The sequence below is a fragment of the Zalophus californianus genome, chromosome 13 (assembly GCF_009762305.2).
Source record: "Zalophus californianus isolate mZalCal1 chromosome 13, mZalCal1.pri.v2, whole genome shotgun sequence".
Taxonomy (NCBI): domain Eukaryota; kingdom Metazoa; phylum Chordata; class Mammalia; order Carnivora; family Otariidae; genus Zalophus; species Zalophus californianus.
Window position 1 is genome coordinate 68,509,371 of NC_045607.1, and position 27,821 is coordinate 68,537,191.

General features: G+C 39.9%; 2 protein-coding genes and 1 long non-coding RNA gene across 8 annotated transcripts in view; 2 read left to right on the forward strand and 1 right to left on the reverse strand.

Moving 5' to 3' along the window:
- The window catches only part of TUT7 (terminal uridylyl transferase 7), a 65,837-nt gene extending 55,320 nt beyond the window's left edge, over nt 1–10,517 (forward strand). For 3 of the 6 annotated variants that reach the window (XM_027614978.2, XM_027614981.2, XM_027614979.2), the window contains one exon: nt 9,443–10,517. In XM_027614978.2, the coding sequence (XP_027470779.2) occupies nt 9,443–9,510 (68 nt within the window). In that variant the 3' untranslated portion in view covers nt 9,511–10,517. Of the gene's footprint in view, nt 1–9,085; nt 9,248–9,442 lie in introns of all 6 variants that reach the window. The other 3 variants (XR_003523617.2, XR_003523618.2, XM_027614982.2) reach the window with 2 other exon arrangements.
- The window catches only part of LOC113934293, a 59,966-nt gene extending 45,490 nt beyond the window's left edge, over nt 1–14,476 (reverse strand). Inside the window, exon 1 of the long non-coding RNA XR_003523619.1 lies at nt 14,212–14,476. This is a non-coding gene — a long non-coding RNA (uncharacterized LOC113934293). The remainder of the gene's footprint in view (nt 1–14,211) is intronic.
- A 72-nt stretch (nt 14,477–14,548) lies between these two features.
- Nucleotides 14,549–26,973, forward strand: ISCA1 (iron-sulfur cluster assembly 1). The gene is made up of 4 exons (XM_027614988.2): nt 14,549–14,749; nt 21,056–21,109; nt 23,838–23,943; nt 25,277–26,973. Exons 1-4 carry the CDS (start codon nt 14,669–14,671, stop codon nt 25,423–25,425), a joined length of 390 nt encoding a protein of 129 aa, XP_027470789.1. The 5' UTR covers nt 14,549–14,668; the 3' UTR covers nt 25,426–26,973.
- The last annotated feature ends 848 nt before the right edge of the window (nt 26,974–27,821 follow it).

Genomic DNA, 27,821 nt, shown 5'->3' on the forward strand with positions numbered 1-27,821 from the left:
GGAAAAATGGTGCCGGCTTACACTTGGGTGGGAGCAGAGGGGCTCGTGAGGACTGGTCATGTTCTGGATATTTGGAAGGTGGCACCAGCGTGGGTTGTCGCTGGGTTAGATGATGACATAGGACAAAAAATGAACCCAAGATGAGCAACTGGAAGAATGGAAGTGGGATTTCCTGTATTGAGAAAGACTCAGGAAGAGCAGATTTCAGGAAGAAAGAGAGTCCAGTTGTAACCATGTCTGTTTAGGAGACTGCTAGATGTCCGGGTAGAGATGCCGGGTAGCCAGCGGGATGTACGAGCTAGGTGTTTAGAGCAGAGGTCCAGGCTGAAGACCGAGACTTGAGTATTTTCAGTGTAAAGATAGTGTTTGAAGGCCTGGGTAGGAATGGGGTCACCTACAAAGTAATGCAGAAAGAAAAAAGAAGAACATTTAAAGACTCAAAATAAATGAAGAAGACAGAAGATGGTCAGTGAGGGAACAGGGTGGCAAGAGAGCTGGCTCCTGGAGTCAAGAGCTGGCTCTAAGGACAAGGGTCCTCAGAGAGGGCTTGACCATTCATGGGCATCACTGCTGAGAAGTCTGGTGCAGTGTAGACTGCACTGTAAGCATTGCATTTGGCAGTGCTCAAGTAAGTCATGAGGGACTCTGAAAAGAGCCATCCCTCTGGAGTGGAGAGGACAGAAAGCTGACTGCAGGGGTTTCTGGCAAGAAGTGCTGGAAGGGGAACTATGGGCAACCAAACCTCACACCATCCCCACCTGGCCCACAGGCCTGTGCACAGATGCTTAGAGGGAGGCCAAACTGGGAGGCTCTGCCTTTCTCCGGTGTTTCGAGAATGCTTTTGAGTCAGGAAAGGGGAGGGAAACTTGAGAGGGAAAAGGAAAAACAAAGTAACTGAGGAACTTTTTCAGTTTTAGTAAGAAGGGATGAAACTCTAAACTCGGTAACAAATATTCTGAGTTCTGGCCTGCAGACACCCTTAGTAACTTTGCTTAGTCTCTCTCTCTCTGTCTCTCTTATTCAATAAGCTAGGCTTAAGGGAAATTATAAGCAAATGGAGCATGTGTAGTCTTTTTAACTTGATTGTACAGTTTGAGGAAGGTTTCTGAAATTTTTTTAAAACTTCATTGATAAAACTTGACAATTTTCTATGTAGTGTAAAACAACCCACATGTTTTATGATCAGCTTTTACAAATTGTATGTTATTGCTGATGTACAAATACTGTTTGTTTTTAGCTTGGAGAGATGCTGTGTTGGTTAGAATGTGAAGAGACAAAGCTGTCTCTGCTATCAGTTATTGAGAAATAGCACTCCCAACCCTTGGAGCCTTGTAGGTCCCGAAGTAGAGAGAGCGCTTCCCTGCTTTGGTCTGAGATAAGCCAGGGTGCAGTGATCTCACCCTGGGAAAGCTCCGAAAGCTCCCAGCAAGGAATGTTTGGTTGTCTCTACTCTGAATGTTGTTAACAAGAGAAAAATAAATGGAATTGTTAACTTATTTAAAAGCTACTTCCGTTTCTGTCAGTATGGAGATGAAGTATCTCAAGTATATACAATAATCTAGGAATAGGCATTTATTTTTATGCTATGTGAATTTCAGGGATTTTTTTTTTTTAATGATTGGAGAAAACATTTAAAGTGGCATCAGATCTCTGAAGAATTACAATTTAAGAGGCATGGGCATTAGGTTGGTATAAAGTGAGGTCAGATGATTCAAAGAGAAAGAACCAGAAATCTTCAGAGAAGTACCACACTTACCTAAAAAGGGAATGGTGGACATAAAGGTAAAGATGCAGGAGGCTCTATGAGAAAATGCAGGAGCAGCTGTTTGCTGGGAAGATGTTGTCATTGTTCTCAGTAGAATGCATGGACGGATGTAAAAAAACAAGAAAAGTTCTAGTGGGAAAACCCCCCAAATCCAACAGAAGTGAAATGGGACTGGGGCCCTATTATGAAACGATTTGACTGACAGCGAGAGCGACCATGAAAGACAGGGGAAGAGGCTGACAGGCTGCCTCTGAAAGCCAAGTACAGGGAACAGACTCCTCCGCAGTGTGTGCGGTTGCTTCCCGTAGATCCTCTGAGAGTTTGAGGGTCACGGAATTGTACCATATGTAGACAAGCCAAAAGAGTGTTGTTTTTACAAGCTTCAGCCTTGAAGAGATATTTCCAGAACATTACACAGAGGAAAAAGACCGATCCTTGCTTAGTCGAGATGTTCCTTTTGCCAAGGGTAGGATGTGGAAGAACATGGCCTCTGCCGTCAGATTGCAGGATATGATTTCTAGCTTTGTAATCTTGAAAAACCTGCTTACATGCCACTTGACTCAGTTTCCTCATCTGTTACAAGGGGATAATAATAACCTGGCTTGTAGGGATGTTGAGAAATCCATGTAAAAGCGCTTAGAACAGCACCTGCACGTAGCAGCAGAGCAGAGGTTTGTAGGGGCGGTGCTACATGGATACTCCTGCATGGTGTCCATCAGCGTGGCTCCTGCTAAAGGCTTTACACATCTTGAAAGTAGAAATCTATTACAATTTTCTAAATTTTTTTGTAAGTGGGGGAAGAATACAGATGTTGGACATCTGGACATACACCTGGAAATGGCATTACCAACTGACAATAAGGATTTCTGTAATTGCCTTCTGTGTCAAAGACTTACATATTTATAAATATTTTCAGCAACTGTAAAACTTAAAGCTTTAATTTACTACAGAAGAAAAATTATTACAACAAACATACCTACTTTATACCAGGAAAAAAAGAAAACATTTATGAGTGGCTAAAATCTATCTTAATTAAACTCCTCAATCAACAACCGTTAAGACTTGTCAGATTTATCCACAATAAATTTACCCAAATTGTCTATATTATAAATCTGAAATATGTCTCAACTGTAGATAGTATTAAATTTCCTGAGAGCTCTTCTTTTCCCCAGTACTAAATATGTGACACACATGTCGGTAGGACAGCCCCTATTCTCTCCCATTAGCCATATTGACCTCAGGCAAGAGACCTGCTTTCTCTGAGCTCCAGATGTCTCATGTAGAGAAGGGCTATAGCCCCATTTATCTCATCAGATCCTGAGATTAAAGCACCCAGCCCATAATAAGCCAAGTTCTCTTTCCTGATCCCTCCTGCTCCATTCCTTTCTACTGGGCTACATATAGTCCCTAACTCCCAAATGAGAGAGTAGTGAATAGAAGATTCCATGAATTTCCTTGTTCTTCATTGTGACTCCCTTCCCCCGCATACACAGCTGACACAGTGCCTTCGATGTTCAGTGGGTTTTACTGATTAGAGGTATATTCATTTTGAAAGAATAAAGACTGAGTGGGAGGAGGGTCAAGAATAAGAGCTTTCAAATCAGACGTACTTGAGTTTTGAAATACAGCCCAACCGTCTGCTGGCTTTTCAGCCTCTGTCAAGTTACCAAACCTCTCTGTGCCTCAGTTTCCTTATCAATAAATTGGGGCTGACACCTCAGGACAGTTGTAAGGATTAATTTCCCTTACATAAAGCCCTTTTCACAGCATCTGGCACATAGTATTCCTCAGCAAGTTACCACTGCCTTGTTACTGGTGTAAACAGTCTCCTGCCTCACTGTTAACCTCCTTCTTCTAATAGGACGAATGTTATCATGGAAATTTGTAACAAAAGAGGAGTATGTGGAGGTTGTAGAACCATAGTCCACTGGTTTTCATGCATCAATGAATTACTCTGGTTTACATAATTTATTCAGAATGAGACTCTCAAAAAAACTAACATTTCTCTATTCCTTATGCCTCCCCCTTCTTGCAAAAAAGGTTATATTTCAAAAAAAACTACGTCTGTCTCTTCATTTATTCCATTTTAATCTCACAGTTTGAAATCCTAAAAACTGGAGATGTTGTAAGAGGTTGATGGTATCTTTACTCCCTCATGATGATGTATATATACTATTACAATTTTTTTTTCCTTGACCAGAATTTAAAAGCCTAACTAATTTAAAAAAAAAGTGATCTTTATGATAGTAAATTTAAAATAACAGCAATGGGGTGCCTGTTTGGCTCAGTAGGTAGAGCATGCAACTCTTGATCTCAGGGTTGTGAGTTCAAGCCCTGTGTTGGGTGTAGAGATTACTTAAAATCTTTAGTAAAATAAACTAACAGAAATACCTTTGTAAACAATATGGGGAGACCTTGTTATCATTGAGTACAGATCATTCTTTTTGATACCCTTCTTGATATTCCGGTATATGAACATACCATTATTTATTTAATCATTCCTTATTAATGGACTAGCTACTTTCAAATATTTGGTATATCAGTTATCCTCCCAAACTTTTTTGCTCTCATATTCTTCCCTCAAAATGTAGAAAGCCCATATATCTCATATATTTTTAAGTTGATATCTAAATTTTTCATCGAAATTGCAAAGCATATAATCCCTGAGGTTTTTTTAAATAAATGTTGACATTTCAAAATAAAACTTACCAACTAGCCTTAAACGTATCAAATGAAATTAATACCTCACTGCTTTTTCATACACACTACCATTCATTTACAGCTCCGTAATAGGCAGAAATTTTACATCATTTTATTTTCCTCCTTGAATTCTTGTTTTACTTCCATTTTAAGTTGGTGTATTTTTATCATATATATTTCAAGCATTTTAGGGGCACCTGGCTGGCTTAGTGGGTAGAGCATGTGACTCTTGATCTCAGGGTTGTAAGTTCGAGCCCCACTTTGGGTACAGAGATTACTTAAAAATAAAATCTATTTAAAAAAAAAGATTCAAATTCAAGTATTTTATTGATCAGCCTATCCTCCTTATCTACAACAAAAATACGTAAATCGGATTTTTTAAGCTTTTTATCAAAATGTACAAATTTCTTTTAAATTGGGTTTTTGCATTAGAATATATAAATCAAAACACATGTAACAATTTTTCATTAAAAATTAGTGAAAGAGATTTTTCTTTTTATGCTTACATCCTGAAAATGACTGCCATTTAATGAAATAGATGGGATTTTCCCCATGCAGTCATGTATTTTTGGATCAATACTACAGGAATGAAACAGTGTTCCTTAAAATTTCTATTCCAAATCTTTTTTGTTTTTATAGTGGGTAAACATCAAGAAACCCTAGTAGTCTTTATGATAGCATATTAAAAATAATAGATATGCTTTCTTTGGAAATGGAAGATGTATTACAACAGTGTCACTCAGTTTTTGCCACTCCTTTTTAAACAAAAAGACCAAAAATCACATAGTAATGAATCATCAGGAATTATTTGTGATGAACATCAGCTATCAGTGTAATTTTACGAAAGCTAAAAATTTGGAATTTTTATTAGATACCAGCATGTCGTTTGCCTTCCTGCGTCCTCAGGTTTTTTCCCAGAGCCATGTACCACATTAAGATTTGGATGAGTAGGAAAAATGCCTCTCTTTTATAAAATAGGAGGAGGACTGTGAAAGGAAGACTGGTGTGCCTCCTGGGAACCAGCGCAAAACCTTGGCCACAGAGGCATTCTCAGAAAGAATCCAGGTAGACATGAGGCACCGCAGTCAAGTCCCCTAAAGCTCCCTGTCCGCTCATCCTGTTCAGTTGGCTCAGGAATACATGTACCCACGTTTGAAGACTGTTTATGTCAACTACTACAAGGCATATTTGCCTAGTTATTTCCTCAGGATAAATTCCTAGTCAGTAGAATGATAGGTTAAAAAGTACGCACCTTCTGACAATGAGGCCGGCAATGCCAACAGGGGATTGTTGACCACCCCAGAGAGTCCCTGACTGCCTGCTTCCCAGACCCTCACTTCATGGGAATAGTCTTTTGCCCATCGGCTTGTATTCTCCGTTGAAGTGTCCTGTTTTTCACATGTTTTCATCTGTATTTCTTCATGTTTCTATCTTTGTATTTTTTAATGAGGGTATTCATCTTTGTTTTTAGCTCTTTACACATAGAAATCCATTCGTGCTTTGTCAGATGTGTTCTGTCCTTCACCACCACCACTCCAGTTTATTATTCTTTCAGCCTCATTTATGATTTGTTTTGCCATATAGACAGTTTGTCGTTTTAGTAGTTTCAACTAGCCAACTTTTAGGTGATTTCAAGTCATGCGTATAGAGTTTTATAAATTTCATGTTCTTCCCCCAGATTACATAAAAATTCATCCATGTTTTATTTCTAGCGGGTTTGCTCTTTTACATGCACATTTTTATATGAAATTTCTTCGGGTATGATGAGATTTATTTTTTTATACAGGGGATGTAGTAATAAAACTATTAGTACTGTTCTTAGAAAACAGTGGTTTCCCAACATGTTGGGAAAAATATATAGATACAAATAGAACTCATCTACTAGAGAACTGACCTTATTTTTTTCTCATTTTCTTCTCAATCTTTTCTCAATAAAAGATCATTAAGATGGTTGAAGTCTCCTTTGACTACCATCCAAGACCCATTCCTTCATGTCCCCTACACCCCAGAGGCATCTGTTATTATGAGTTCAGATGTTCTTCCAGTCCTTTTTTTAAACTTACATATGTCCCCTTTAACATATGTATCCGTGGTGAATTTTTTAATTTGAATGATGTATTACACTGTATAATAAGAATGTTTTACAACCTTTCTCATATCTATTTAATGAAGTGATTTTGAAATGTATATATATTGCTATATATAGTTTTATTTTCTTCCCAGTATTCCATCTATGAATACAGAATATATTATCCATTACTAGCACATGAGCATTTAGATTGCATTTGGTTTTTTGCTCTTATAAATAGGGCTGTAGTGAACATTCTTGTCTGAATCTCCTTGAGCATGTATGAGACATTCTATAGTTTGTGTATCTAGAGGTCAACCTGTCAAGTCATAGCATATGTGCATTTTCAACTTAGATTATCAAGTTATTGGTTGAAATAATTGCCACTTCCACCAGCAGTGTTTATTTTTGCAAATTTGGTGGGTGAAAAATACCTTGGTGTTGTTCTAATGTATATTTTCTTGGCTCTGGTGATGCTGTTATATGTTTATTAGCCAGTTGGAGTTATTCTTCTGTGAATTCCCTGTTCATATCATTTGCCCATTTTATATGTTTGTTGACGAGTTGGAGTTCTGTAAAATCCCTATTCCTCGTTTGCCTATGTTCCTGTTGCATTATCATTTCCTTAATTTGTAAGTGTTCATTTTTTTCTGAATACTCCTTTATTATATACATTCCCGATATCTTCCTCCAGTATATCTTGTCTTTTAACTTGTGTCTGTTGCCATTCCAAAGTTTTAAATTTTGAGATAATCAATGATGGATTTTCCATGGTTAGTTTTCATGGTCATGTAGCTCAATGATTTTAGGGTCATCTTTAAGAAATTTTTCCCTGAGTTCATAAAGATACCCATCTATAGTTTCTTCCAATAGCTTTAAAACTTTATTTTTTTTTTTTCTGTTTAGATCTTTAACGCATCTGGATTGTGTGTAAAGTACGAGGTGTAGTGATCTAAACTTTTTGTCCCTGGAATGATAAGTCTATCCTCAATGCTTTGGGCAGTTCAGAATATCAAAGATTTGTTGCCTGTAGACCAGTCAAAGCTCTAGGGTATAAATACCAAAAGAGAGTGCTTTGCTTCTTCCTGATATCACTCATTTGTCACTGTGAATTGACTGTCTAGATTCTCTGCTTCAAAAAGTTTGCTTCTGGGGGGCATAAGTTTCTATTTGCATACTTAGTATGATTGCTTTAGTAAATGTAGACAGGCAAAATGAATAAAATAAAAGCCATTTATACTTCATTCTAGAGCATAACTACTATTTAGGTTTGAGAAATAAAGTCTTCCCATGTTTTTCACATCAATGTACTAACAATGGGTAACATTTACTGAGTTCTTTGTTATGTGCCAGCTACTGTTCAGTTGCTTACCTGTGTCAGTGTATTTAATCTTCAGAATAACTCCAAGGGGGTAGGTGTAATAGCTCACATTTTACAGATGAGGAAAATGAGGCACCAAACATTTGATTGATGGGGTTTTTCATTTGTTTGTTTTTAATTTTTAGTAGTTTTTTAAGTAGGCTCCATGCCCAGTATGGAGCCCAGGGCAGGGCTTGAACTCACCACCCTGAGATCCAGACCTAAGCTGAAATCTAGAGTCAGACGCTTAACCAACTGAGCCACCCAGGTGCCCCTTTAATTAGTTTTTATGAAAATACTATTTGTGTGGTTTTATAACCTACTTTTTATATTATTAATTATCCTTTTATGCAAATCTAGTATTCTGTTGTGTCCATTATATACGCAGTCATTCATATCACAAGTTTTGGATGTTTAAGTTATTTGCATACTTCAATTATTATAAGATTTCTGTGAATATTCATTTAGCAAAATCCCAACCCACTTCTCTCCTTCTGATCTTCCTTCAACTTGGTGATCAAAAATTGTTTTAATTTGCATTTCTTTGATTACTCACTGGTACTAAATGTTTCTTATATACACTCATGCTTTTTTTATCCTCTTCCATGTATCGCTTCTTATTTTCCCAGCTGTATGCTGGTGTTCATCTTTTCTCTACTGACTTGCCTTAATGCAAGCCTTTCTCACAGGTGGAGGTGGTGTGCTTAGGTAACTTCCCCACCCCAAAATTACATGAATATTCACTACTTCTTATACTTTGATGCTCTTATATTTAATTCTGTAATTCATTTGGAATTGGGTGGAGAGGAAGGGTATGTTGTGGGAAAGAAAACTAACTCTCCCCTCCCTCCCAAAATGACTTATTTGACACAGTACCAGTTATTGAACAATCCATACTTAACATCATTGGTTAGAAATGCAACCTTTGTTATATACCGCTTTCTGAAACATAATTACTTAAGAATTTCTCAGTTTTCTTGTTTCATTGATCTGTTTGTGTACACTCCAGAACAAAACTTATTAACTCTTCTGTAGTATGATTTTAATTAGTAATCCACATTTCTGTCCTTTACCTGTAAATATAATAAATTTCCTTTTTTTCATTTCTATCAATAAGTTATTGCTAGAATGTCACCATTCACGGGTTCATATCTGCAAAGTAATGATACAAGATATTTATTTCTAACCAAAGAATTTGTTGCAATCTGTTCTGTGTGGCTGTAAGTGAAGACACTGATGTATGCAAAGCAGAGGTTTCGAAACGTCCACCTGGCCCTCTGCACCAACATGGAAATAGTGATTAGAATGATGTCACTCTAGCAACCTGCCTGCATTTAGAAAGAATTTTGACTAGGTTTGTGTTTAATAGATCATGTTCCTTACATACCTTCTTTATATCTAGCCTTGCTTACTCAATTCAAAATAAGTGACCAATACCAGTGTGAAAAGTTTCTGTAAATAATTAATAAGAAGAAGTAATTTTATGGCTTTTGTGATAAAGTGAGGCTTGTTTTATTTATGTTGGGTTTTGTTTTTTCCCCCCCTCTAGGTAGCCTTTCCAGTAAATATATGACTCAGGGAAAAGCCTCAGCGAAGAGGACCCAGCAGGAATCATGAGGGAAGGAAAAAATGCAGCACTCTAAATGGCCACTCAGGCGTTCCTATTCACTTTGAAATTAGGTTCATTTCACAGGACACAGCAGCATAGATCAGGCTTCAACTTAACATTTAAGGGAAATGTCAGATTTTTTTTAACTTAATGAAATTGTTAATGAGGAAAAATAAATTTAATACAGTCTCACGTACCACAAATCCCCATAGATGTAAGGATTTTAAGAGAAAGCCATGATATATGTATTTAAGCCAGGTTTTATTTTTTTTTAAGCCAGGTTTAAAAAAAAAAAAAAAAGTATAACTGTTGGGCCAGTATTCAGTGAATACAATTTCATGGTTTTTAATTCTTTCAAAGCACACTGAAAGTGGTGTGCTGATAAACCCTGAGTAAATTAACCCTTTTTTTCACCTACAAATCCCTTTTTTGTTTTGAAGAGGGGAAATTATATTTATTCTTTACTGAATCCTTGTGTGAAAGCATATCAAATATGTGTGAACTGCTCCTACTGTATTTACAATTTACAAGCCTTATTTTATTGATATTTGTAGAAGTGACAACGCGGAACATGAGTACCTATTTATGCGAGCCTTCCGTGGGTCAGCAGCGCCACCGAGGGGCTCTGGGGTTTTTTCCCCTCTCTAATTTTAAGTTAAGTTGACATAGAATTCCTATACTCATAAAAATGAAGTAAGGAAAACAAGTAGTCCTGTTTGCTGCTAAAAACATTTTCAAAGGAAAAATGACAAAGTAGAAGTGCTTTTTACTTTTTATGATACTCAGAAATTAGGGTGGAGAACTTTTAAGAAATCCCTGAGGATTAAAGAGGCCGTCTCTGCCAATCACAAATTTGGTTGGTGTCATTTTGGGTCTGACTGGAGCCCTCCTGGAACTGTTTCTCTAACTCCACAAGCCATCCAGAAGTAGTATGTGGTCAGAATTATGCCTCGGTTTATTTATCATTTTGAAATAAAATCAGAATTTCAACCTGTAATTTTATCCACATTACTTTCTAGCGAGAGTCCTAAATTTCATGAGGAAACCAGATGAAGGAGGGCAGTACAGATCTGCTCTTTATCTCATGCTCCCTCTACTCGTGCTCATGCGATCTCCTGTTCATTGACCCCACTGTGTGCCAAACACTGGGAAGGAATGCCCACAAGAGAGGTACAGGCTTGGTGGGATGAAGACAGAGAAGGATGGGGAGGGTGTTTGCTGGGCAAGCATTCCCAGGTAGGAGAGGGCTCAGAAAATAACACCCGTGAGCCCTTCTTTTCACCTACTTGAAGACATACTCCAGTTAAAGAAAAATCCTATCAAAATTACGTACCGAATTTGGGAAGTTGTGGTAGAAAGGATTAGTGATCATTCCTTACTCAGTTTGGATGAACCCAAACTCCTCAATTAACCGCATGAATTATGTACACTGGGCAGAAGCTGCTCTCCTGATTTCTCTTGCCTTCAGCATGAAAATGAACTTGACTGGGCACACAATTCTTGTCACACTTTCTTTGGAAAGCCTATTAATGCTGTCTTCTGGCATGACAGCAGAAATCAGAGGCCTCCCTTGTAGATTTTATTTTTCTGCTTGGATACTTCAGTGTTTACTTAGCCCTGTAAGTTTTGTGTCCATGACTTTTGTCTGAAACAAAAGCAAATCCCATGTATGTCCCTAGCCCAGTTTGGTTTTTTGGTTGTTGGTTTTTTTCAACTTGGGAAAGTATGTTCTTAAATTTTTTTTTTTTCTCAAAAATACTTTTGTCTTTTTTCAGCATTTCTCTGTCATCTTTTTCCTTCATCCTAGGAAAACTCAAATTTAATCTCCACATGACTAGCTGGATTTTTGATGTCATTTTGCTGTTTTCTGTCTCACATGAATTTTGTCATTTTACTTCTGATCATCCTCAATGTACCTCAGCCACCTTCCCTTTTCCTCTCATTCAAGTTTATTGTTACTATCTTCCTTTTCATGGAAACCATGTTTCCCTTATATCCTTTTAAGAATGTTAAAAAGCTTCCTACATTTTATTCTAATTCCTGTGGTAGATTTCAGTCCCTCACACTGATCAATGGGACAGTGACCAGTGTTTGCCAGACCTGGGGAATGGATGACCCTTGACTTGGGCACTGGTCACAGCCCCTTTTCAGCGCCCCAGCCAGGGGACAGGTGCATCTGCTCCATGCTGAGGCCAGCTTCCGGGGTGTAGTTATCGTTCAGATGCAGCTGGCCTGTCCCTCCGCAAGCTCCACAAATGCTCCACTAGCAATTTCCTTTCCTCTTTCTCCCAGGAACAAACAAGAAAATGAAATCTATTCTTAACAGTCCCAGTCTACACTTTCTAATCCCTTGCTCAGTGTGTACAGTATCAACAATGTGCACACTCGGAGACGTTACTAAAATGTTCTGACATAACTTCAGTTTACTTTTTATTTTCAAATGTGTTTCACAAATGGTTCTATTTAAAAAAAAAAAATCTTTCCTGAGTGGGAAAAAATCCTGACTTAGGTTAATAGGGTTCATAGTGTTACAGGCAAAAAAAAATGTTCAGAACAGAATTCAACAAACTCCCGTAAAACTGTAAAGATGTGCTCATTGTTTTTTCTCTTTGAAAGTAGGCATGTTTGAACAACAGCAGTCAAGAATTCAGCACACTTCCCTGGGTGGAATTCTAGACTTGATTCGGGTCTCTGGCTCTGCCAGTTTTCCTGCTGAGAGTGTGGCAATCCCCCTAACCTCATGGCAGTTCAGTTTCCGTGCCTATAAAATGGAAGTCACCCCTGCCCTTTCACAGAGTAGTGAGGAGCAAGTGAGGTCTTAACTAGGAAAAACACTTTTTTAAATGTCTAAGCCCTGAAACTAAGGCCTGAATTGCAACACTGAACATTTCCCTATTTTAAGCTTTTAATCTATTGGTGGAAATCTAAATGTGGTTACAGCTTGCCAACTCCCTCAACAGTTACCACACCCACCTCAAGACACCCTACACACCCACCTCAAGACACCCTAGGACAGCTGCTGTCCTGAGATAAGGGAGCCCACATATTTCTTACATAGTCATGAAAACCTAAGGCCAATTTATCTCGGGGACCTGCACCAGTTTCAGATAGCATTAGGTATGCCTGACCCACTAACAAGTAGATTATGTGACTTACCACTCACATGCAAAACAGCCAACCAAGTTAAAAACTGAGTAGTGTGTATTAAATAGATGAAAGAATTAAACATACATGGGGGATCCTGAATCAGAAAATTTAGGACTAGATTTTTAAAACGCACTTTTTTTCTAAAGCACTATTCTAAAAGGCCAGAGTTTATGCATCATTTTTAAACTAGCCGTCCCAATGCTCCTGCTCTACTCAGCCTAAAACTGTGAGGCTACTATGAGACAGTGTGCCCAAGGGTGCTTTTGAAATCTATACAGTGCTACACAACTACATAACAATATTTCAACAATTAAGAATGATACATGGCATTTTTTTTTATTTTATTAACACACTTTATTTCTTAGAGCAGTTTCAGGTTCACAACAAAATTGAATGGAAAGTGCAGAGTTTCCATAAGCCCCTGTCCCCACACAAGTCCAAATCCTCCACTATGCACATCCTACTCCAGGGTGGGGAATTTGTTACAACTGATGACGCTATATGGACACAACATTATCCCCAAATCCATTGTTTACACTAGGATTCATTCTTGGTGTGATAAGTTCTGTGGGTTTGGACAAATGTATAAAGGCATGTACATCCACCATTGTAATATCAGTTTCACAATATATGACCTCTTTAAATATCCATGAACAACTAGCAACGTTTATTGAGTTGTAGTACTTAGCTAGGTGCCATACACTCGTCTAAGGGCCTTTCATTTAATCTTTACAGTCTGTGGGAGGAAGGGCATGAGAAGTAAAACACCTTGTGCCAAATCACCCAGCTAGTCAGATGAAGCCAAGACAAACCCACCATACTACCATCTCCTAGTCTCACCCTTTGTTTTGGGTTAAGCCGGGTTTAGAGGCAAAAATAACCATTCTCTTAGTGTCAGGCAGTTGTATTTCAGTAGTAGGGAGACCCAACTACTTAAGGGAATTTTGAACTCTCCAATCCTGTAGGTTTTAGGGCATGAAAGATAAACTGGGCTCTAAAACACAGTTCACTGATAGTTCTTTCCACATTGAAACACTGAGCAAGAGTCCTCCCCAGCACCACCCCACCGAACCTCCTTTTCCCTTTACCTCTAGCACCGCCACGAGAAAAGCCTCCTATCCTTCGGTTCTCCTCCTCCCGACTGCTAACTTCTACCCCCCCAGGATCTCTCATTCTTTCCTCGGCTCTCCATTTACCAGGCTACCTATGCATGCCTGGTGCTTCGGTGTATTTGCCGAATTAACAGGCAGAATTAAAAGGCAGAAGCCCCTGCGCAGCCACGACAAGGTCTGACAAACAACACGTGTTAAATCAAGCTTATTAGACGGTTCACGCTACGTTGACAGAGCTGCCCAATCACATCCTCGGACTGTCTGGGTTCCAAAGTCGGCACCTAAAAGCTAAAGTTACATTAGCACCGTCGTCCAGTATCCCTTGCAGTACAGCATGAGGTGAGGCGGGGGGCCGGGGGTGTCTCAGCCGTTTATTTCACGACTCTGCGGTAAGTCTATGCTCTTTAGGAACTGCCTAGCTCGACCAAAAAGGAAGACAAATGGATGTACCTGGGCCTCGGAACCTTTCTGCTTTGGAGAGCACCAGCTCTCGTGCTCAGCGCTCTTACGCAGGGACGCCGCACCTTTCCCAGGGACAGATCGTGGAGCAACACGCCTCCAGCGTCCACAAGTCAGCAATCACTCCACGTGCCCAAACCCCACTCCCCACGACGCGCGGAGGTAGTCCTTGCGCAAACGACCTTGCGCCTCCCTCCCCCACGCACCTCCAACGCCCCGGGCCATTGCGCCCCGCGTCACGTGCCCACAGCCCAAGCGCCGCGCCCCGCCCTCTGCCCGTCACTCACGCGGCCCGCCCAATGGCAACGGCGGGGGTGGGCCCGCGCGGGGCGGGGCCTGGGGCGCCGTGCGCCGGAGCCTGTGGCGTCAATGCGGCCGCCGTGTCCATGGAGAGAGGCTGAGGTGGCCGAGCTCCGGCCCGAGGCACCGGGGCTCCGGGACGGCGAGGATGTCGGCTTCTTTAGTCCGAGCCACTGTCCGGGCTGTGAGCAAGAGGAAACTGCAGCCCACCCGGGCCGCCCTCACCCTGGTGAGTGGCCAGGGCGCGCGGTCGGACGGGTGACAATGGTTCACCTCCGCCCCCTCGAGGAGGTCACGGCGGCAGGGCGCTGGGCCCGCTCCGCGGCCGCTACGTCGCCGCCCTGTCCTCCTCGCCCCGGCTGGGGAGATAAACAAGCCGGGGCGGGGCTGCTCCGCGAGAGCCGGACACCCCGGGAACTACGTTTCCCAGCAGGCCCTGCGCCGCTGCGTGCGGGGGTGGGGGTCGCTGTGTGTGCGTGAATTCCCGGGCGGCCGAGGCAGGGGTGCGGCTGTGCTTGGGTCGCTGGCGTTTCAGAGCTCGGCGTGCGGGAAGCTGGGGGAGGGAACCGGGCCCCCTGCCTTCGAGGTGCGCGGGGAGGGCGGAAGCTCGCCGGGGCACGATGGGGCGAGCGTGGCGGGCGACGTGAGAGCGCAGCCTCAACAAAGCCCACCCCTCACTGAGATCAAAGCTGTAGTGCACAAAGAGTTCCTTCCTGGGGTCTGGGAGGGAAGGCTTTTTGAAACACCCTCTGTCCCTCCAGCGGGCCTCGGCCGTGGTCGGCTCTCACAAAGGACAAAGAAGGATAAAAATCTCTACCCTGAGTGAGCGTTGGGCGTTTTCTGGGTGAAAGGTCGAACACACTGGGAGGGCACCAGAGTCTATGCCGCAGATGCTCACCGCGGGATTTATCCCGCAGACGGGATCCCTGGTGTACTGTGCAGTCGTTTTTTTTTTCTTTTAACTGAGGGAGAACTCACATAAAATTAACCACCTTAAAATGTACCATTCAGTGGCATTTAGTACATTCACAATGTTGTGCAACCATCACCTCTATCTAGTTCCAAAACATTTCACTCCAAGAAAACTCAGTATCCTTTAGGCAGTCACTTGTGTTTTGGAAGAGTTGGATTTCATAGGAAAGCTTATGAATCACGGATTCCATTCAAACTAATTCTATAAGAAAGCCTGTTGTCAGAAAATCAGTTGTACCAAAATAGAAGAAAGTTGTGAACAGGTGGGAGAATTGATTTTTATAATGGATCAATGTTTCCAGCCTGTACAGAGGTTATCCCGATTATTCTGTATTACTGTTTTCTGTACGACCAAGCCGGTTTCATGTCTGGAAGATAACATCATCAGATCTTAGAATTCTCCAAGGTCTTGAAATCACAGGAACTAAAGGGCATGAGTCAAAATTTGTGTCTTTCAATCTCAATTAAAAAATATTCAGAACTGAAAAGAATTCTACCACTGGTAATGGTAGAGCGAGAAAGAAGAGGTACAGAGACGCTTTATGGCCTTTTCTTTGTCCATCATCTAGCATATTACCTGCTTGTTCAAAATCTCTGAGTCATTCCTTTCCTCTCCATTCCTTGTCATTCAGCTGACATTTAAGACGACTTGTGTTTCAGGACAAGAAATAGAGTTACACAGTTCCCACCCTCCAGGGACACCGTTGTGGGCCAGACCTTTGCCACCCTAGAATTACTAGGGATAATAACACAGCTCGCATTCTCAGACCTGAGCTCTCTGCACTTGCTCCTGCCTCTGCCTCATGACCTGTTACTGAGCTAATTCTGCTAACAGAATTGGTCAGTTCTTCATCTTGTCAATTCTTAGTCCACAGGGGCTCCATGTTGCCTTTGATCAAGTGTTCTGATTAACTTGCCAAAGTCCATTGTCTGAACTTAGCCTGTTTAACTGTCTAGCTAACTTTAGAAGTTCCTTTCCCTGTAGTTTTAGCTGGTGCCAAAGATAAAGCAGGTCCTCGCTGCTTTCCACACACGGCCTGCATAGCAGGCTGCAGTCATTTTAATCCTAGCATATGTTCCCTAGTCTCAAGACACTGGCATGCATGAATTGCTGTCTGTTCTTAGTTTTCAGGTGTTTTTGCAAACATTGTAAATCCCAGCATGTTCTGTCGAGTGCAGAAGCAGGTGATCAAAGGGCTAATGAGTGAATACAGATGAAAGCAGATGAAACTGGAGGTTATTCAGCAAAATGGGTAGGAAGAGATCAGTGTTACCTAGATATATAAATTTGACATCAGGAGTTTGACATGGTGCAAACTTGTCCAAGTGCTGTACCTGTGTAGCCTACCAGGGGTCATCAAAAGGCTAGGAAAAGGAAAAGGAATTGATGAAATGAAAACATGGTTCCACGCTGTCAGCGCCCAGGTATCCACATTAACTGATGTTAATCCAGGAGAGGACTGGTGGTTTGCTGGAACAGAAGGCTTAGTTTGGTGACAGGCAGCCCTTAACACTTTTATGCAACCAGAGATGGTTCTTTGAATGTTTTAAGACTCCACCCCGCCACCTCAAAGTTGAGTACCTTTGGACACCTGTGGAGAACCTCCAAAGAGGATGCTGTCCCTACTCTGCATACCCAGGTGTTGGCAAAAGAAATTGAATTCGTAGGAGCCAGAGTAAGATATGATGAAAGCCTGAAGATTTAACACTGCCCTGCTGGCAGAGGCTTTTATTTCCATCGTTCTACAAATCAGAATTAGCGCAACTATAGGATTAGGGACGTAACTATAGCTGTTCATAAAGCGCAACCAAAATTGCAAGAGAATGATGGTACATAGCCAGCATCATTCTTCATGCACAGAGGGAAGTTAATTCATTATGGGCAGTGGGTACTTTAAAATTTCTAGTGGTACCTGGTTGAGAAGGACAAGGAAACAATATGTTACTTGAGCCCCAATAAGGAGCTGTTAATTCATTGAAGGACAAGTACCAGAAGTCCTTTGGAACAATGACCAAGCAGTAATTTGTATATTTAGGCAATTTAAGGGATATTCTCCAGGAAACAATTGGAAGTAGCCTAAATGTATAACAATGAGAGGTTAAATAAATTAGAGTAGATCCAGTTAGTGAGTAGATCCAGTTGGTGAACTATTATGTAGTCACTGTAAATAACGTTTTTTTTTTTAAGTTTGGGAGTCATAACTTTTCATTCTTTAACTTACTATCCCTGTGTCAATTATTTAATCTTTAATACTTAAATCACAGGATTGTAAGAATTTAAGATGATGCATATAAACCACTAAGCACATGGAAGGTACTCAGTAAATGGTTAATATGTCTATTACTATGTATTGCATGGGAAACATGTTAAACTGTTTAAAATGTAGGCCACAAAATATCTACACACACACAGATGAATAGGAAAAGACAAAAGGGGAAACACCATAATGCCATAATGAGTTAAAATATACTGCAACTTGTTCATTGGCTGCTATTTATCTACCGTCTTTTAAACATTAAAACGCCACATTTATAATGAAAATGAAAATAGGTTGTAGTTGTTGGCACATGTTTAGTGTACATAATCATGGAGTTAGCTTTGGTTTTAATTTTGTTTTCTTGGACAGCAAAATATTAAAATTGCCTGGGGAATTACCTAAGGAAATACAATTACCTAAGGATATACAGTGTTGAGGATGAAAAGCTTCTGATACAAAAATGGACTAAAAATCTTTTTTAAGGGCCTTTTGTCTTGTTCTGTGATCTACCTCTGAGTAGATTAAAAACCATCGTTATATTTCATTGAGTTTCAGGAATCTCAAACTTTAATTCATTGGCCAAATCTCAGGTGAATAAGTCATTAATTCTACATACATTTCTGAGAAAAGTATAGGTGTCTTAATTGTTTGGGGGGAGTGCATGGAAATTGGAAGGCTACCAGGCCTGCAGCCTGTTGTTTTGTTGTGAAGTTTTCGGACTATTTGCCAGATTGAGTGTACTTACTGCAGAGTTGCCAGAGCCTGCAAATAGATGTGGAGCCTGTAGGATCCTCAGCTTCTGGCTGGTCCTGAGATACAGAAAATATTTTTTATAGCTAGCATTTTTTTTCACGTGCCACATGTTCCCTTTTAGCCATTCTGACTTGTTCTGAAAATCAGTCCCTCACTTAGAAAGTTATAAGATCCCTATCTTTCCCTTTAAGTAAGTACGCCGCTGGGTTTCCATCATTAATAACACTCCTCCCAATGCAGTATGTTTGGTTTTGGCCTGACACAGGAAAATTAAGAAAGACTCATTTTGGTTCCTATAATGACAGTTCCCAGGCACAACAGGTTACTTTTCCCTTAAGAGTATAGGAGTGTGAAGTCGACCGCTTCGGGATAGGTGGACCACTCCATGAATTGTTTTTGTGTACTCTGTGTAAGTGTTTTCTACTAAGAGTTGGGAAAAGAAGAAAAAACATTATTTTGTAAAATCAAATTCAGTAATTTAATAATCACGTGGAGATAAAAACACGTGGGGCTATTGACAGAGTAGTGTGTACACCCTGTCTTCTTTGTTTTGGTCATGCAGCCGTGAACCCTCCTCACCTTTGACTCTCCAGCATTACAGGGCAAGTTGTACTTGCAATAAATATTTTCCCATGGTTGTGCCTTTTTTTTTTTTTTTAACTTATCGGAAATCCTTTGCTCTTTGACAGTAATTAGATTAATTTCTTCAGGACTCAATGTGGGAAATAAGACCATGAGAATAACAGAAGCTAGTTTTTACTGGCAGTTGTTTGGAAGGGTAAATGAGCATTTTTAAACATTTTTTTCAGAAATATTCCTGTAACTATTTGAGGTTGACATGCTGTGATCTCAAAAGAAGAAAAAAAACAAAACAAAACGATTAATTCTGCTCTTCTCCATTTCCTTTTTCTTCCCCCGGCATACTGTTCCCTATCGTCCACTATTGTCACACTGGTTGGCTTCTGTTCTGGTAGAGTTGTGGGAAAAGGCCTTTATAAACCACGTACTGGTGGTGATTTTTTTTTTTTTACCTTTTTTTTTTTTACAGTTATGCACAATAATATATATGTGCACACTCACCGTACATTAATAATTGAAGTCAGAGTTTCTTTGAACATTCATCTTTAAGTGTAATACATTGTTTTCTTTTCTCTTCTAGTTTGTGTTTTTAAAAAATACTAGCGTCAGCTTTCTAAATTGGTTTCATGGCCTTTCTGAATTGGGTCCAGACTCTGCTTCAACATCCTCATCTGGCCAAGGCCCCACCGGCCAGGCCAGAAGAGCACACTTTGAGGCCATCCTCTCAGTCTGCTCCCTTCGCACAGGCTGGGGTTTTGGCTACAGTTACTTCCAAGTCATAGGTCATAATGTCCACTCTGGGATTCCACAAGCCAATAAAATGCCAATAAAAAAACTGGAGGACCAGCACAGCATTGCCAGCTAAGGAGCTAATAAAACAAAGTGGGAAGGACATGATCTCTTTGTTAATACACTCTCATCATTGTAAAGTAGCAGTTTATATTGAGCTCTTTGTGCCTGGCACCGTTCTAAATGTACTTCATGAACTTATTTAATCCTCATAAGAATCCTGAGGAGGAGGGTTTGTTCTCCCCATTTAAGCCAAGTAACAGGCTTGGACACAGCTAGGAAGTAGGGCAGGAATGCCCTGGAATAGACTTTGTCACTGACAGCACCATGAAAAAGCAGATAGGATCCAAGAATAGAAATTCAGTAGATGTTGGAAAATTGCACTTCTCCAGAAAATGGGATTGATGATGCTGACCCATACACATATAATACATTGTGGCATTTTTGTCATTTTGAGGACAAATGGGCTAGGTAATTAAACAACATTGCTCCTGAAAAATGCCTCCTTGTGCTTGTTTCTGTAGTTGATTAGCTTAGCTCTGTTTATCCGGATATCCTGAGATGATATTGTTTTAAACCACATTTAGTATCTGTGTGAACATGTGGTGGGACTGGTATGAGAGGCACCCTCTGGGTTGATGATGCTACGTTGTTCCCTCTGTGCATATTGATGGACTTGAAATAGATTTGGGGTAAGCAAAAAATATAAAATAAAAACAATAGGTTAATAATGATCAAAAGAAAAAATGTCTGAAGGTTGGCTTCCCCAGTGATGACTTAATTGATTCATTGGCTGTTGAGCGCCATTTGTGTGTCAGGGATTGTGCTTGTTGCTGAGCATACAGTAGGAGCACAAAATAGATGCTGCCTAGAAAACTTAGATTTGTGATGTTTGTAAGTAGAGAGAACCAGAGAACTTATGACAGGGAGCTTATCTTGCCTGGGGGGGGACAAGATTCAAAGGATGTTGCCAGAAGGTATTTTAAAAAATAAAAATAGAATGCTTTGAGTTGAGAGTTCATGTGTTTGTGTATAAAAGCCACAAGGTACTCAGACAAGAGCATAAATTTGTCAGACGAATTTACTAAAGATATACTTGAATAGTCTTAAAGGCTACGGAACTATAAGGCTTTAAAGAAAGCAAGTTTTGTAGCTAAAAACTTAATAACTTGTTCTTTTTTCAGACACCTTCAGCAGTAAACAAGATAAAACAGCTTCTTAAAGATAAGCCCGAACACGTAAGTAAAACCAATCAGATGAATATTCAGTAAAAAATTGAAGTTGTATTTTCACACTGAATTTATCTTGTGATAAACAGCATGTTTTCACTGGCTAGGGATTTTTATTTAAAAAATAAAATATGCTCATGGTTTTTAGAGATTCAAATAAAATATAACAGGGTATTCAGTGAAAAAGACTTCATTTTGTGACCCCAAACTCTTGGTTGTCTTTCATCCTTCTAAGGGCCCACCTCTTAAGTGTCTTTCCTGAGACCATCTGTACATTTTTATCTGCCTACACTGGGGTTTCTCAGGCTCTGCACTATTGATGTTTTGGGCTGGATAATTCTTTGTTGGAGGTGGATTGCAGGATGTTTAGTATTATCTCTGGCCTCTGTGCACTAGATTCCAGTGGCACCGCCCCACTCCTCAGTTGTGACAACCAATAATAATTCCCCGAGGGGCACTACTGGCCTAGATCATGCTTGGAATGTTTGTGTGTATCTCCTTTCCTACTTAGAGGAAAGCATTCCATATATGCTGTGGTTATGCTTTGCTTTTTGCCCCTAATATAGCTTGAAGTTCTTTCCAGAGCATTACAGAAAGACCCACCTCATTCTTTTTTTATGACTGCATATATTAGTGTATTTTGTTTTATTTATTTATCCAGTCCCCCATATTAAAGGTCTTTGGGGTTGTTTACATCTAGTGCTGCCACAAATATCATTCAGCAAATATTTAGTGTCTGTAGTGTGCCAGGCCCATTGTTCTGAAGACTAAGCCTGTAAGCTTGGTTTAGTGCACCTGTGTAGGCTGTCCTCCTAGACGAAAAATTGTTGAGTAAGGGGAGTGTGCATCACCTTCACCTTCGTGAATTGTTAGTTGCCTGTGGAATATTGTAAATTACATCCAAGTATTAAACTATTAAAATTTAGTAATTAGACTATGGAATGGTTTCTAGGTTCTGTTGTACAACCTATATTACAATGTAATGAAGTTCTGGCACATTCCTCCTAAGAATTACTAAATGCTAAAAATATCAGTATGCCATCTCTGTTAGGATAGACTAATGAAAAGAGTATACAGGTATCGACCAAATGAAACACTGTGTAGGTTTGAGGGATGACAATGACATGAAAAGGATGGGGAAAACACTTCATTGGGTGTCATTGCTGGTACAAGCAGTCCCTTTTCCAAACTCCAGGTACCTAAAGCTGTATTTTCCTGTATTCTGTAAGTATCTGTATTCATTCCTAGTAGTTGGACTTTCTGCTTGCTTGAGTCTTTCCTGTTTATGAAGATAAAAGCTAAGTCAAGTCAATACCTAGGACATGTGCTCCAGAATTTCATCTAGACAGTTTACTGTTGATCATGCTGAATATGTGAAACGCCCCACATGTTCTCTCAGCTCTCACTCTGAGAGTGAATAAAACCACAGTTCTGTCTCCTTGTTGTTTAAGGACAGAAGAGACTACTGTCAGAATGCTTCAGCTCATCAGAACTCCCAGGCAGCTTAGCATTCTAACTCCCGGTCTCACCAAGTGTCTTCCCACTCATGATTGCTTTCCTGAAGCAAGTACACATTGCTACTTTTAAGAGAATCAAGATCTGCTTGGTGAAATCATACTTTTTATGATAATACTTTTACTGTATACTTAAAAAAAGCAGCTAGGATCCAAGAGTAGAAGTTCGATAGATATTGTTAGAAAATCACATTAAGATAGACACTGGTATTTTAAAAGTGCAGTTTGGTCACTTTTTAAACTTCTTAACCTCTGTGTTGGCTGCAGTCTTTTGATTTCTGGTACTTGAGAATGTTTTCATAGTTCTGCCTTAGATTTAAGGCCCTGTGTAGAGGCAGGTATGATTGCCAGGGGACAGCCTGGGGACCTCAGTGAACCTAACCATAGGGAGGGAAATTTCCTGAGAACATCTCATGCGATGAGGTGGAGCACAAACGTTTTGAGGAAGTGAGAATTTGTTAAGTAGTCATCTATGCCATCAGATACCTTTCTTTTTCCTTTAAAAAAAAAAAAAGAAAAGTGATTATTCTTGTTTAGAATTAAAACTCTTCTTTAAGGGGCACCTGGATGGCTCATTTGGTAGAGCATGTAACTCTTGATCTCGGGGTTGTGAATTCAAGCCCCACATTGGGCAGAACTTACTTTAAAAAAAAAAAAAAAACACCTCTTCCTTTAAAAATGTTATTCCCAACCTAAACTGCTAATAGTAAAGGTTAAGTAGTTAACATGCCTTCGTATAGTGGACTGCTAAGGCATTATATGCAAATGATAATTGTGAAAGTTAATCACATGGAAGGATGATGTCTTAAGTGGCAAAAACAAATCAGAGAATTAAGACTTATTCCTGTTATAATAAAGCCTGTGTTTAGATTATATGTATATATGACAAGGACTGGAAGAAAAAAGGAAAAAAATATGTTGAGAGTGATAGTGACTGGTTTTGGGGGGTTTCCCCCTTTGTATTGTTTTGGGTTTTTTGCATATAATTGTTTTTATTTTAGGATTCCCCACTAGTATTGCAGTGCTGTTTGTTAAATAGCTAAATTTTTTAAATGCTTGTTCCCCTTTCCACTTATACTTCCTAAAGGGACATATTATAGCCAGAAATCTAATTTCCTCTTTAAGCTTATGAAGAAACAAATAACATCAAATAGCCAGGGTTTTTATAAATGCTTAATACGTACTACTTTAAAACTAAGTTTATATTTACACTGCTTTTTCAGGTAGGTCTGAAAGTTGGTGTCCGAACCAGGGGTTGTAATGGCCTTTCTTATACTCTAGAATATACAAAGACAAAAGGAGATTCTGATGAAGAAGTTGTTCAAGATGGTGAGTTTTAAGCATATATAGTGCTCGCTGTGAGGTAGGGTGGTTTGACAGACTTTCATATATCAAGTGATTTATACACAGCAGCTGAGTGAGAATGATACCATATTGTCCCCAGTTTTGCAGATGAAGAGACTGAGGCATGGAGAAGTGAAATAGCTTGCCTAAGGTCACTCAGCTAGTTCAGTGGCTTGGTGAAAAGTTGAACCTACTCAAGTTGATTCCAGAGGCTGTGCTCTTATCGTTTGTTTGTTTATTTCAATTACAAAAGATAATCATTGTGTGCACAAAGGTTTTAAAATGCTAAAACTTCAGACCAAACCATCCATTTTTGTGGGAAGCAGCAGTTTGACGTCTATACCAAATAAGTAATGTCATCTTATGCTTTTGAGGAACCTATACTTTTAATTTTTATTAAAAATGTCAGTGCTTTAATTTTCTCCTGCCCCCGTGCCCCTACCCAGTAATCTGATAAAACCTATTTAAAAGAAAATAATGCCACAGCCTTGGGGGAACTTCAGCGTGCACGGGCATTTCAGTGGTGGCTCTGCGTCAGAGCTGTGCTGTTAGCTAGCTTGCAGGTTCCTACCGTTCATCTCATTAAACTGAAGTTACTGACCAATAATGACATTTTTGTTAATATGTTGTTTTTTAAATCACTACATAAAATACCTTAAATATTAAATTTTTCAGAAGATGAGCTCTAATAACTATATATAGTTTACATTTGAGTAATTAGTTTCTTATAAGGAAGAAAGCTTTCTTAAACCAATTATATTCATGAAGATACCAACCTCTACCTGCGTAATTCAAGGGAGTTATGTTACTGCCAGTTTTCTGGCCCATGAGCAGAAGAACAAAACAGCCATGTTGCACCGATGGGCCTTATGACCCCAGCCCGGTGTATCACAGTCCTGTGCATCTCTCGGCTTGCCAGTGTATCATGTGTACGGATGTCAGTATAGGCTTTTCACATATTTCTTGACTGTTTTTACACAAGTCTCAGAATATACACATTTCCTTCATGTTGCAAATTGGAAAAATGGGTGAAGTATTGTGAAAAGCAAATTCTAGTTTTGCATGGAATTGTCATTGGAATATGCTTCTCTACAACTGCCAAGCCTAATATTGTGTTTGACATAGATTATTGGGTGGAAAAGAAGGGACAGACAGGAAACTGAGCCCTAATCTCTTAAAGGAAATAATGAAACAGATTCAGAAGTTTCCTGTTCGACTTTTGTCGGTGGTTACTATTTAAAAAGTTCACTTGTGCTTTGAATCAGCAGGTTCCATAGACCTGCAGGCTTTATGTGACACGTATTTTCTTCTCCCCAAGGAGTCAGAGTGTTCATCGAAAAGAAAGCACAGCTAACACTTTTAGGAACAGAAATGGACTATGTTGAAGATAAATTATCCAGTGAGTTTGTTTTCAATAACCCAAACATCAAAGGAACGTGTGGCTGTGGAGAAAGCTTTAATATTTGACTACTCTGGCTGTAAGCTCCAGGAAAACTCATGGAAGTCCTAGGGCTTACTGAAGAAATCATGTGACTGTCACGTGCTTAAAGTTTATAATGTATGACTGCCTTATGAGGAAAATAAAATGATGCATTTTGGAAAGTGAAGCCAGTGTGTTAGATTCCAGAAGAAGCGATATTTGTATTCTTTTTAGAGGACACAAAATGAGAAACCGTTGCTCTCTTTGGGTCATTTTCCTGATTTGTAAAGAAAAAAAAAAGTCCTACCCTGCACTTAATTGTCTTGCATCCTTTCTATTAGAACCAGTTTCATGAAAGCTGCCTACCTGGGAGGATTTCAGGAAACGTATTTTTAATACGTGTGCACGCCATAGCTCACCGTTGAGAGTGGCGTGAACGTTCATTTCCCGACCAGATTGATGGCAGAAGATCCTGACTGCCGGCATGACGTGGAAGTGCCCTGGTTTTCTACCCAAACTTGGCACAGCATTTCTACGTTTGTGTCCAAAATTTCTTTGTCAGATGCCTCATTTGCTTTACCCTTTAGCAGCACCAGCTGGTAGATGAAAGTATTGAACAAAGATTACCTTGAACTGCAGTGCAGAACAGTTCTGAGCGATGACATCAAAAGGTAAGAAATACTTCACCCACTATTTTTAATCCATTTCTTTTGCTACCCAGAACATCCCCTCAAAGGTGGAATCTCAAGCTGGCTTAGATCCTTTTGGTTGCAAGGTGTCTTTAAAGCCATCCAGCCCACTCCCTCAATGCTATACGTGGGGAAGCAACCCCCAGGGAACCTACAGGATGTCCGTCCACCCTCACACTGTGGGCTGTGTAGCAGCAGAACTGGAACTACACTCTCTCCCCTTCTGTGGAGGGGCCACTAGTTCTGCAGTCTGAGGCAGTCAGTGAAGATCAGTGTGTGGTCTGGCTTCTTTATCTGGTTGGCATTTTGATAAGATTTCTTTATAATTTGATGAAGATCATATTTAGTTTATTTTATTTTCAGTGAGAAGAATCTTATTTTAAAACCCACTTATGTGAGTTACCATCTTGTTTCTTTAGAACTTTGAAACAGCGATTTATATTAGCAGAGAAGACATTTGTACCAACCCAAAAATATCCTTTTCGAATATAGTAGTCATTTTGAAGCAGAACATGAAGGTCTTTTCTTAAAATTCCCAATACGTGTACACTTTCTGGATCTCAAGTTCAGTGACTGTAATTCTTAACATTTTCACCACTTACTTTTCTTTAACAGCATTCTTTTTGTCATTTAGTTATTGATTTTCCTGGGTTTGACATACCAAGTGTTCTATGCGAAGACACGCTTTTTTTAAAAGCTGATTTTCATGAATTGAAGTAACTATTTATGTCCGTTGTATTTACTGAAGTACCTGGCACAAAATGCACCAACACTTAAGAGTAGTAGCTGTATGTAAATACTCATGAGTCCATATTGTTAATATATAATTGTCAATTCACTTATAATCTGTGCAATACTGTACGTATTTGGAGATTGAGTTGTCAATAAAAAAAAACATGGCCTCCTTGTGATCCTAAAATTGCCTTTTCTTTCTAAGGAAGAAGGGTTTGGGAATAGTAGCTATTCCAGCAACTAATGAATAATGGCTATTTTTCTCTGACCAGTCTCGTCGCTTACAGGAATTTTCTCCACCAGATTCTGTTGCATCGTCGTCTTGCTTCGTTCTCCATGCAGCCCTTTGACAGAGCCATTTTGCATCCCTCTTGGCTCCAGACATCAGCATTCCCTTTCTTCTTCAGCCTTCTCTTCTCCCTGTTTCGCTTCCTCCATCCTCTTGCACAGATTCCTTCTTATGTTCTCCTGTCATAATCCCTACCTGGAATGCTGTTTCCAGATCTGTCATCCAGGCTTTATGTTCACCTTCAGAAAGATTCTTAACGGTTCACCTCAGGCATATTTGTAAGCACCTGCTCTCTGCCTTCCTGAGGTTTCACAGATGACTGGAGACAGTCCCCAGCCTCAGAGATCTTAGAGTTGGCAAATGAGACACCAATAAAGAGAATACCGTGAGGGTTGTAATAGGTAAAATTTATTGCATACTTGCTACGTGCCAGGAACTGTTTGAATACAATCTTTACAATAATCCAGTGAAGTACGTCTGACCCCTGTCATTTCATAGGTGAGAAATTAAAAGCACAACATGAACAAAATAGTTGACCTAAGTAACATGGTCAATGGCCAGGTCAGAATGACAGCCCGCCCACACCATCTGGTACCAGCCTGTGCTCCTAGCAGTTGGGCCATGCTACATGTTCTAGAACCAAGATGGGTGCACTTTCTAAGAAGTTATCTTAGAGGTTGTAACACTTAGGCCAAGTTTTAAAAGCCCTAAGAGATGAGGGGAAGAGGGAAGA